Genomic DNA, 12602 nt, shown 5'->3' on the forward strand with positions numbered 1-12602 from the left:
AGTAGTAATGTACCTCAGAAAAAATTGGCCATGCCCAACCAAGATGGCAGGTGAAACCCATTAATCGCTTTGGTTAATGTGGCTTAAGTGGTAACTAGGCCTGGAGGCAGCCCAGTTTAACGAAAAATTGGTTCAAGTTAAAGTTTCAACGCTTTTAAGAGCATTGAAACGTATAAAAATTGTTTAGAAAAATTATATGAGTGAGCCTTGTGGCCCTAAGAAAAATTGCCCGTTCGGCGTAATTACGTGAGGTTTCAGGAGGAGGAGCAGGAGGAGGAGGAGGAATATTATACACAGATTGATGAAGCAGAAATGTCCCCGTTTTGGATGGTGAGAGAGAACGATGCTTCCATCCGCGGGTGCAGCCTACGTATTGCTTAGGTATCGCGGCTGTCCGCTGGTGGAGAAGAGAAGTCTGGGGAAATCCAGGCTTTGTTCATCTTGATGAGTGTAAGCCTGTCGGCACTGTCGGTTGACAGGCGGGTACGCTTATCTGTGATGATTCCCCCAGCCGCACTAAACACACTCTCTGACAAGACGCTAGCCGCAGGACAAGCAAGCACCTCCAGGGCATACAGCGCGAGTTCAGGCCACGTGTCCAGCTTCGACACCCAGTAGTTGTAGGGGGCAGAGGTGTCACGGAGGACGGTCGTGCGATCGGCTACATACTCCCTCACCATCCTTTTACAGTGCTCCCGCCGACTCAGCCTTGACTGGGGAGTGGTGACACAGTCTTGCTGGGGAGCCATAAAGCTGTCCAGGGCCTTAAAGACTGTTGCACTGCCTGTGCTGTACATGCTGCTCGATCTCCGCACCTCCCCTGCTACCTGGCCCTTGCAACTGCGCCTTCTGCCACTAGCGCTGTTGGATGGGAATTTTACCATCAGCTTGTCCGCCAGGGTCCTGTGGTATAGCAACACTCTCGAACCCCTTTCCTCTTCGGGAATGAGAGTGGAAAGGTTCTCCTTATACCGTGGGTCGAGCAGTGTGTACACCCAGTAATCCGTAGTGGCCAGAATGCGTGTAACGCGAGGGTCACGAGAAAGGCATCCTAACATGAAGTCAGCCATGTGTGCCAGGGTACCTGTACGCAACACATGGCTGTCTTCACTAGGAAGATCACTTTCAGGATCCTCCTCCTCCTCCTCCTCCTCCTCAGGCCATACACGCTGAAAGGATGACAGGCAAGCAGCATGGGTACCGTCAGCAGTGGGCCAAGCTGTCTCTTCCCCCTCCTCCTCATCCTCCTCATGCTCCTCCTCCTCCTCCTGAACGCGCTGAGATATAGACAGGAGGGTGCTCTGACTATCCAGCGACATACTGTCTTCCCCCGCCTCCGTTTCCGAGCGCAAAGCATCTGCCTTTATGCTTTGCAGGGAACTTCTCAAGATGCATAGCAGAGGAATGGTGACGCTAATGATTGCAGCATCGCCACTCACCACCTGGGTAGACTCCTCAAAGTTTCGAAGGACTTGGCAGATGTCTGCCAACCAGGCCCACTCTTCTGAAAATAATTGAGGAGGCTGACTCCCACTGCGCCGCCCATGTTGGAGTTGGTATTCCACTATAGCTCTACGCTGCTCATAGAGCCTGGCCAACATGTGGAGCGTAGAGTTCCACCGTGTGGGCACGTCGCACAGCAGTCGGTGCACTGGCAGATTAAACCGATGTTGCAGGGTGCGCAGGGTGGCAGCGTCCGTGTGGGACTTGCGGAAATGTGCGCAGAGCCGGCGCACCTTTCCGAGCAGGTCTGACAAGCGTGGGTAGCTTTTCAGAAAGCGCTGAACCACCAAATTAAAGACGTGGGCCAGGCATGGCACGTGCGTGAGGCTGCCGAGCTGCAGAGCCGCCACCAGGTTACGCCCGTTGTCACACACGACCATGCCCGGTTGGAGGCTCAGCGGCGCAAGCCAGCGGTCGGTCTGCTCTGTCAGACCCTGCAGCAGTTCGTGGGCCGTGTGCCTCTTATCTCCTAAGCTGAGTAGTTTCAGCACGGCCTGCTGACGCTTGGCCACCGCTGTGCTGCCACGCCGCGCGACACCGACTGCTGGCGACGTGCTGCTGCTGCTGACACATCTTGATTGCGAGACAGAGGTTGCGTTGGAGGAGGAGGAGGAGGGTGCTTTAGTGGAGGAAGCATACACCGCCGCAGATACCACCACCGAGCTGGGGCCCGCAATTCTGGGGGTGGGTAGGACGTGAGCGGTCCCAGGCTCTGACTCTGTCCCAGCCTCCACTAAATTCACCCAATGTGCCGTCAGGGAGATGTAGTGGCCCTGCCCGCCTGTGCTTGTCCACGTGTCCGTTGTTAAGTGGACCTTGACAGTAACCGCGTTGGTGAGGGCGCGTACAATGTTGCGGGAGACGTGGTCGTGCAGGGCTGGGACGGCACATCGGGAAAAGTAGTGGCGACTGGGAACTGAGTAGCGCGGGGCCGCCGCCGCCATCATACTTTTGAAGGACTCCGTTTCCACAACCCTATACGGCAGCATCTCAAGGCTGATAAATTTGGCTATGTGGACGGTTAACGCTTGAGCGTGCGGGTGCGTGGCGGCGTACTTGCGCTTGCGCTCAAACACTTGCGCTAGCAACGGCTGGACGGTGCGGTGCGAGACATTGGTGGATTGGGCCGAGGACAGCGGAGGTGAGGGTGTGGGTGCAGGCCAGGAGACGGTAGTGCCTGTGTCCTCAGAGCGGGGTTGGATCTCAGTGGCAGGTTGGGGCACAGGGGGAGAGGCAGCGGTGCAAACCGGAGGCGGTGAACGGCCTTCGTCCCACCTTGTGGGGTGCTTGGCCATCATATGTCTGCGCATGCTGGTGGTGGTGAGGCTGTTGGTGGTGGCTCCCCGGCTGATCTTGGAGCGACAAAGGTTGCACACCACTGTTCGTCGGTCGTCAGGCGTCTCTGTGAAAAACTGCCAGACCTTAGAGCACCTTGGCCTCTGCAGGGTGGCATAGCGCGAGGGTGCGCTTTGGGAAACAGTTGGTGGATTATTCGGTCTGGCCCTGCCTTTACCCCTGGCCACCGCACTGCCTCTTGCAACCTGCCCTGCTGCTGCCCTTGCCTCCCCCTCTGAAGACCTGTCCTGAGTAGGCGTTGCAAACCAGGTGGGGTCAGTCACCTCATCGTCCTGCTGCTCTTCCTCAGAATCCTCTGTGCGCTCCTCCCTCGGACTTACTGCCCTTACTACTACCTCACCGATAGACAACTGTGTCTCATCGTCATCGGTCTCCTCACCCACTGAAAGGTCTTGAGACAGTTGCCGGAAGTCCCCAGCCTCATCCCCCGGACCCCGGGAACTTTCCAATGGTTGGGCATCAGTGACGATAAACTCCTCTGGTGGGAGAGGAACCACTGCTGCCCAATCTGAGCAGGGGCCCGAGAACAGTTCCTGGGAGTCTTCCCGCTCCTGAGCATGTGTCATTGTAGTGGAATGAGGAGGCTGGGAGGAAGGAGGAGCAGCAGACAGAGGATTCGGATTTGCAGCAGTGGACGGCGCAGAACTGTGGGTGGACGATAGGTTGATCGTAGCACTTTCTGCCATCCACGACAGGACCTGCTCACACTGCTCATTTTCTAATAAAGGTCTCCCGCGTGGACCCATTAATTGTGCGATGAATGTGGGGATGCCAGAAACGTGCCTCTCTCCTAATCGCGCAGCAGTCAGCTGCGATACACCTGGATCAGGAGTTCGGCCTGTGCCCACACCCTCACTTGGGCCTCCGCCTCCTCGGCCGCGTCCACGTCCTCTAGGCCTACCCCTACCCCTCAGCATGCTGTATTACCAGTGATTTGATTTCCCAGCCAGGAAATAAATTGGCGCAAGCCTGCTGTTAAACTTAGCTGGCTGCGTATGATTTTTTTTACGTTCTCCACCCAGCACACACGTACCCAGAACGCTGAGGACTGTCAGAGGCAGGCCAAATAGAATTTTTTCCCTTTTTTTTAAAGGAAAGGCCCACTGCCTATATTCAATCAATAATAAATGTGTTGTGGCCCTGCAGTGTGTCACAGAACTGCAGTCTTGCACTGTTATCAACTGCAGCAGAGCGGTGATTTCCCAGCCAGGAAATAAATTGGCGCAAGCCTGCAGGCCAAATAGAATTGTTTCCCTTTTTTTTTAAAGGAAAGGCCCACTGCCTATATTCAATCAATAATAAATGTGTTGTGGCCCTGCAGTGTGTCACAGAACTGCAGTCTTGCACTGTTATTAACTGCAGCAGAGCGGTGATTTCCCAGCCAGGAAATAAATTGGCGCAAGCCTGCTGGCCAAATAGAATTTTCTCCCTTTTTTTTTAAAGGAAAGGCCCACTGCGTATATTCAATCAATAATAAATGTGTTGTGGCCCTGCAGTGTGTCACAGAACTGCAGTCTTGCACTGTTATTAACTGCAGCAGAGCGGTGATTTCCCAGCCAGGAAATAAATTGGCGCAAGCCTGCTGTTAAACTTAGCTGGCTGCGTATGATTTTTTTTACCTTCTCCAACCAGCACACACGTACCCAGAACGCTGAGGACTGTCAGAAGCAGGCCAAATAGAATTTTTTGGCCCTTTTTTTTAAAAGGAAAGGCCCACTGACTATATTCAATCAATAATGTGTTGTGGCCCTGCTGTGTGTCACAGAACTGCAGTGCTATTAACTGCAGCAGAGCGGTGATTTCCCAGCCAGGAAATAAATTGGCGCAAGCCTGCTGTTAAACTTAGCTGGCTGCGTATGATTTTTGTTTAAGTTCTCCACCCAGCACACACGTACCCAGAATGCTGAGGACTGTCAGAGGCAGGCCAAATAGAATTTTTTGGCCCTTTTTTTTAAAAGGAAAGGCCCACTGACTATATTCAATCAATAATGTGTTGTGGCCCTGCTGTGTGTCACAGAACTGCAGTGCTATTAACTGCAGCAGAGCGGTGATTTCCCAGCCAGGAAATAAATTGGCGCAAGCCTGCTGTTAAACTTAGCTGGCTGCGTATGATTTTTGTTTAAGTTCTCCACCCAGCACACACGTACCCAGAATGCTGAGGACTGTCAGAGGCAGGCCAAATAGAATTTTTTGGCCCTTTTTTTTAAAAGGAAAGGCCCACTGACTATATTCAATCAATAATGTGTTGTGGCCCTGCTGTGTGTCACAGAACTGCAGTGCTATTAACTGCAGCAGAGCGGTGATTTCCCAGCCAGGAAATAAATTGGCGCAAGCCTGCTGTTAAACTTAGCTGGCTGCGTATGATTTTTTTTACCTTCTCCACCCAGCACACACGTACCCAGAATGCTGAGGACTGTCAGAGGCAGGCCAAATAGAATTTTTTGGCCCTTTTTTTTAAAAGGAAAGGCCCACTGACTATATTCAATCAATTAATAAATGTGTTGTGTGGCCCTGCTGTGTGTCACAGAACTGCAGTGTTATTAACTGCAGCAGAGCGGTGATTTCCTAGCCAGGAAATAAATTGGCGCAAGCCTGCAGGCCAAATAGAATTTTTGCCCTTTTTTTTTAAAGGAAAGGCCCACTGCGTATATTCAATCAATAAAATATGTCTTCTGGCCCTGCCTACACAATTCTGTCCCTGGAGTATTACTGCAGGGCGCAATGCTCTGCACGGCCGATTTGGAAAAAAAAAATGTGCAACACTGCTAACAGCAGCCTCCACAGTACTGCACACTGTTAGATGTGGCCCTAAGAAGGACCGTTGGGGTTCTTGAAGCCTACACTAACTCCTAACACTCTCCCTGCCTAACCACCACTTCTGTCCCTGTAGTATTACTGCAGAGCGCAATGCTCTGCACGGACGATTTGGAAAAAAAAAAAAATGTGCAACACTGCTAACAGCAGCCTCCACACTACTGCACACTGTTAGATGTGGCCCTAAGAAGGACCGTTGGGGTTCTTGAAGCCTACACTAACTCCTAACGCTCTCCCTACAGCAGCTCCAACACTATAGCACTGTCCCTCAGCTATCTCACAAGGCATCTGAGGCGAGCCGCGGGAGGGGCCGACTTTTATACTCGGGTGACATCTGATCTCCCCAGCCACTCACAGCAGGGGGGTGGTATAGGGCTGGAACATCACAGGGGGAAGTTGTAATGCCTTCCCTGTCTTTCAATTGGCCAGAAAACCGCGCTAACGTCTCAGTGATGAAAGTGAAAGTAACCCGAACATCGCGTGGTGCTCGTTACGAGTAACGAGCATCCCGAACACGCTAATATTCGCCCGAGCATCAAGCTCGGAAGAGTACGTTCGCTCATCTCTAAAAGTTATCTAGCTTTTCACTAAACTATAGCATATTTAAATCACAAGTTTACCTTTAGACAAGTTGAGGCCAACAGCTGAAAACTATGAGCAGATATGCCGCAATGTAATAAATCTATTTATTTACTTTTCTTTACTTAGTCCCATTCATTTGTGAGTATACAGAATTCTACGGGTAACTTTTGGATACTGACTACGAATAGTCCCCACTGTAGTTGGGTTCAGTAGAAGCCTTCTTCCTGCTATCCAGAACACAGGTTGTTCGCTCGGCATCCTCTCTCAGATGTCACACAGCAGACTGCAGTAACTGAGAGGAACCATCTCAGCAGCAGCAAGGAGAAAGGGAGAACTGAGGAGACAATACTGCTACAGCGGAAGAGAGTAGATGGAATATGCTGCCAAGAGAATGATCTCTCACAACAGGGGGAGATGGAGAGTGTGTAGTACAATATACAGTACTGTGCAAAAGTTTTAGGCAGGAGTGGAAAATTCTGCAAAGAACACTTTAAAAATAGAAGTGTTAATAGTTCATTTTTGTCAAATAACAAAATGCAAAGTGAATGAACTTTAGAGAAATCCAAATCAAATCCATATTTGGTGTCCCCACAATTTGCCTTCGAAACAGCATCAATTCTTATAGATACACTTGCACACAGTTCTTGAAGGAACTCGACAGGGAGGTTGTTCCAAACAGGACTCCTTATTCTTCTTTAAGCTGAAGATAGTGTTTAATGACATTGGCTGTATGTTTGAAGTCCTTTTCCTGCTGCAGAATAAATTTGAAAGCCAATCAGACACCGACCTGATAGTATGATGAATAAATATCTACCTGTATGAGGACACCAGTAATTCCTGACCAAATTCCCAATTCCATTTGCTGAAATGCAGCCCCAAACTTACAAGGAACCTCCAGCATGCTTCACTGCTGCCTGCAGACACTCATTATTACACGACTCTCCAGCCCTTCGCCGAACAAACTGCCTTCTGTTGCAGCCAAATATTTGACATTTTGATTCATCAGTCCAGAGCTATGTTTTTGCACATAGTTGAGTCAAATGGCCTTGTGTCTCATTTGAAGGTTATGGTATTTGGCCGTCATTCTTCCATGAAGATCACTTCTGGCCAGACTTCACCGAACACTAGATGAATATATCTAGGTCCCACTGCTTTCTGCCTTTTCTGAGCTGATGGCACTGCTGGACTTCTGATTTCAAAGGAAAGTAAGCATGATGTCTCTTTCATCTGCTGCACTAAGTTTCCTTGGCTGACTACTGTGTCTGAGGTCCTCAATGCTATCAGTTTCTTTGTGCTTCTTCAAAAGAGCTTGAACAGCACATCTTGAAACCCAAATTTGCTTTGGAATCTTGGTCTAGGAGAGACCTTGCAGATGCAGTATAACCAGCTTGTGTCTTGTTGTATTCAGTTTTGCAATTGCGTATGACCTGTGACAACAAACTGTCTTCCACAACCTCACCTTTGTAACAGACTTTGGCTATTCCTCACCCAGTTTTAAGCCTCCTACACAGCTGTTAATATTTCAGTTAATGGCTGTTTCAACCTACACATAAAAATGCTGATCATTATTGCCTGTTTGATATAATTGATTAATCATACACCTGACTATAATCCGACAAAATCCCTGACTGTGCAAATGCACCTAAAAGAATTGACGCTGTTTTAAAGACAGAAGGCAATCACACCAAATATTGATTTGATTTAGATTCATCTTTTGTTCATTCACTTTGCATTTTGTCAATTGACAAAAATAAGCCATTAACACTTTAAAACTACTAAAGCTATTTTTGAAAGCTGTCTGACTTTACGCCCGAGTACTGAAGTACTCGAAAATGGCGGTACTCGGGTGCGTAAGTACTCATTACGAGTACGTTCGCTCATCTCTAATATGCATCCATTCCAGCTTTTTTTTTTTAGATTTGGGAAGAGATGAAAGTCTGAGGGTGCTAAATCAGGAGAGGGTGGGTGCAGCATGATTTCATAACCGCACTCATGAATGCCAGCCACTGCAAAAACAGTTTTGTGGCTCGGAACGCTGTCCTGGTGGAAGAGGATGCCATCTGACATTTCTTGGCATTGCTTCTGCTTGATCTCCTCACATGACTGTCCCAGCAGATTGGCATAGAATGCCCCTGTCACAGTTTTCCCCAGAGTCGCAAAAAAATGTTGCCATGACCTTTACACCTGAGGGCATTGACTTGGCCTTCTTTTGGTGGAGGGGATGTGGGGTATTTCCATTACATGGAGCTAAGTTTGGACTCCATCTGTAAGTGGTGGACTCAGATCTCCTCGACGGTTATGAACCATCCCAAGAACGCATCTGGATTAGCTCTGATGTCAGGACTCAAACCCAGGGGCTCCTGTACTCCAGGTGGTAGCTCTATCTGCTGAGCTATTCAGCTCCCTAGACAGCTCCCATGCTAAATCTTGTCCTTGCTCCTAGTTCCATGCCCTTGTATTTCCCGGACTGGCTCTGCCCTGTATTTCCCTGACTGGCTCCATTCTGTGTTTTCTCAAATTAGTCTCCCTATATAAATCTGGCCTTGTCCCTCCTTCCTTTGTGTGATTATTGTGCTCTCTGCCTTTAGTCAAGCTCTGCTATAACCACTTCTCTCTATATGATTGCTGATACCCGTTACCGACCTCTGGCTACATTCTGACTACTCTACCTGTCTGCTCCTTTGTACTGCAACAGATATCTATCCATTTACGACCCCTGGCTTCTCTTGACCACACTATTTGTCAACTCGGGTTACAACCTGAGGCTCTAAGGCCGCTCCAGATTGTAACATCTGAGCATCTTGAGATTCTCCCTTGATGTATTGCACCATACCATCTTCTGGTCAACAGTCAAAAGTTTCGGAACCCATCTAGCTGAAACTTTCTTCATTCCCAGAATGTCAGTAAGAACGCAATCAATGGTTCTCTTAGGTAAACTCACAGCCTCAGCAATCTGCCTCATAGTAAATCATTCGTGACAATTTCATGAATTTCCTTCACATTTTCTGGGTTAGCCGAATCAACAGATCATAAAGGGCAGCGGTCATCTCCAATGCTGGTTCTCCCCATCTTGAATTCTGCCACCCAGCTTTTCATTGCCACATATAAAGGGGCATAGTCCCCAAGTGTTGCCACCATGCCAGTATGGATGTCCTTTGGTCCGGCATTACAATCTTTAATTATCTGTGAAAATGAGTAAAAGATTAACTTTCAGCAAGATGCTCTTTATTCCTTCAACAGCGGGTTAAAAAAATCCGAACAAAATTTCATGAGTACGTCAACTTAGGCAAGCAAAGAACTTCGGTGATGACCCTCGTAAATGTGTAGTTATAAGAAAATGTAACTTGTATTGCACACTGATGACAGTAATTGACAAGTACCTGTATTATTGTATTGCCGAGCCAATGTCATGCATTAATCATAACCCTTTACTACTACTTTAGATTTAATATTGCTTGGTGTGCTGCATTTCATTATAATGTAATGAATTATCCCAAGAATAATGGAGGCATTAACACATGCTGACACAGGGCAATTTTACATAGAATTGTAATAAATGACAATGAATTTCTTCCACTCTTAGAACAATCTACGTTAATCTTGCAAACTCCTGCTGTTCATGTGAAGTATTAAAAAACTGATGAACATCCTTGTTACTAAGAATAATCTGAGCAAGTTATTGCCAGTGCCTGGACCTTCTTAAGAAGAGATTAAGGACATCTTGCTGAGAGATGGAAAGATCAGGCTGCGATGTTATCACCATTTAAAGGATGTGTAAAGCTAGATGAAAATAATTCTTAATATTAATATTTGTACAATGGAGGATAAAGTGCATTTAGTTTTAGTTCTCCGACAGCCAAGCTATGACAAGAAAGCCATTGTCACTTCCTTTCCATCACAATTAATTGTACAACTCTTTGTTTTTCATCAACTTGTTAAGCCTTTGAAAGAGGACACTGCTATGAACCATACATACAAAACGGTAACTTCACAACAACAGACCCTACATACAGTATGGGAACCGTGGTGGAGTTTTCTTGTGACCCTGGGCACTCTCTGGAACAAGGACCTGCTATCATAGAGTGTATTAATATGAAGGACCCTTATTGGAACGACACAGAGCCTCTCTGCAGAGGTAAGCTAGTTATCCCAAATTACATATAATGTCTTCTTCTACAATATGATCCAATATTATGCTATTGTTGTTTAATCCCAATGTGTTCTGTGGCTATGCAAAAACATAAATCCAGCATATATGCCAGTATACAGTACAATGCATATGAATTCAAATGGCATAAATACTTATGCTGTCACATAAAGTATAGAATTATATGTTCGGGACTGGCATATAAAGAAATTGCAAAATATAATTCTTCAGAACTGCTCTATTAATGAATGCGGAGACTTGGCTTCAAGGTCAGCCTTAAAGGAGACACAGCTGAGTAGGCTCCATCCAAAGCAGAACGCATCATAGGCAGCATGGATTCTTCCAAGACCATAGTTACCTATAGCTATTGGGGATGGAGAAAGAGAAAGACACTGGGGCTCTGGTGCCACAGGCCTAATGCACACCGGCGTATTTGCTTGCGGAATCCGGAGCGGGCATCCGGGCAGCAAATACTGCCCATAAACATGCTATTGAAAATCGCTTTTCCAAGTCCATGAGCGGAAATCAATTGCGGTATTTGGCTCACGGAGGGAAAATAGCAGTATGTTCTATTTCAGCACGGATTCTACGTGGATGGCTTCCATTGAGGTCGAAGAAAGGCATCCGATCTGCAGCCGATCCGCAGCTTACACTGCGGATGGGCCGCAGAATCCGAACCATCGCCTAGCAATGGTGCGCATGTGAGCCGGTGCGCCGGCCGACACATTCGCAGCTCAGATAAGAAGACAGCGGACAGGTATGCAGGGGTCACCGGCTAGGCACAGGGTCAGATTCCACTGCAGGATCCCACATGCGGAATCCGACAAGGTCATGTGCATTTGGCCTTGCATGGCCAAAAGGCCACTTTACAGCATAGTAAAACACCAATTATGGGGCCTTGTTATAGATTTTTCCTTTTTATGCCATAAGTGTTTTGTTGCACCTCTACTCCCCTCTACTATTAGATCATTCTTATTAACAAACAGAACAGATCCTGATTCGGGACAGTTTCATAGGAGTGTATTAGTAGTGTATTATGAGTTCGTAATACAGACGAGTACATCATCCAACTGTAGGTCTGCTGACCCGAACACAAAGCATCATGGGACATAGCATAAATGTGCTTGTAATCTGCTTGTATGAAACTGGCCTAATGCAAAGGAGACAAATGTAGCCAATGAGAGAAATAGCAGAGGAGTCTGCAGATGTGAGCAACTGAGCTGCTACATCAAGTGTCAGGAAGTGTTGTCACGAAGACACAAGACGAAAAGTGGTTTTCACACTCCATAAAACAGCATAAAATGAGATTTTCCATTTCTACGTACAAAGCAAAAACAAATAAAAGCAGCAAACCTTTCTGAGAGAATACTCCTTAATTAAGATGGTAGACATCAACTTGATAATTAACTAATTTGCCTGTAACCTCCATAAGAGACTGAGGCCTGATACTATAAATTGCTGGTGATAATAAAATTCACTAAATACCTGCATAACCGAGAGCTCATCAGAATGTGCTGATCAGACTGTAAAGTTCTCAGTCGAGCACTCACCTACACTTTCAAGGTTCCTTCAGATGAAGCCATGATTAATGGCTCTCTGCTCTCCGATGTAACGCTTTTTTCCTCTCTACATGTATTTATCAGCAGTATATATTTTTTTTCTTTTAATTTGTTAGGGATCAAAAAATTTAAAAGGGCATACCCGCGTAATCCATAGATAATATACCATACATATATTCTTTATGTATTGATCAAGCAGATCTACCCCTTGGCAGTTTTTGATCCCTAACAAATTCAAAATACTCAAATGCAAAATCTCGTAAGATGTTGTATTGGCCTCTTTAAGGCTGGGGTCACACGGGACGGAATTTCAGCTGAATTCTCGCAGAATGGCAGTACCAAAAAAACGTGAGAATTCCGCTGGAAAAGCGCAGCTTCAAAACCTGCGGCCGCGGGTTTTGGAGCGGTTTCGCCATTAGCGTTCCACTGCGGCTTTCTCTCCCCATAGAGAGAAGAGAGGTCGCTGCAGGAAAGAGAAAAGAATTGACATGCTGCGGAATTGAACTCCACGCCGCATGTCCGTTTTCGTGCAGCTTGGCCGCAGCGTGTGGATGAGATTTTTGCAAAATCTCGTTCACTTTGCTGGCTAATCCCAGGATTAGGAGCCGCAGGTGGAATTGCCATACAGACTTTCTGCACGG

At 47.2% G+C, this 12602-nt stretch overlaps 1 protein-coding gene across 1 annotated transcript in view; it reads left to right on the forward strand.

Moving 5' to 3' along the window:
• Positions 1-12602, forward strand: part of SEZ6L (seizure related 6 homolog like) — a 387992-nt gene that overhangs the window by 332181 nt on the left and 43209 nt on the right. Inside the window, exon 8 of the mRNA XM_066604979.1 lies at positions 10196-10390. Coding sequence (XP_066461076.1) covers positions 10196-10390 — 195 coding nt within the window. The remainder of the gene's footprint in view (positions 1-10195; positions 10391-12602) is intronic.

This window comes from Eleutherodactylus coqui, chromosome 5 (genome assembly GCF_035609145.1).
Source record: "Eleutherodactylus coqui strain aEleCoq1 chromosome 5, aEleCoq1.hap1, whole genome shotgun sequence".
In the NCBI taxonomy this organism is placed as follows: Eukaryota; Metazoa; Chordata; class Amphibia; order Anura; family Eleutherodactylidae; genus Eleutherodactylus; species Eleutherodactylus coqui.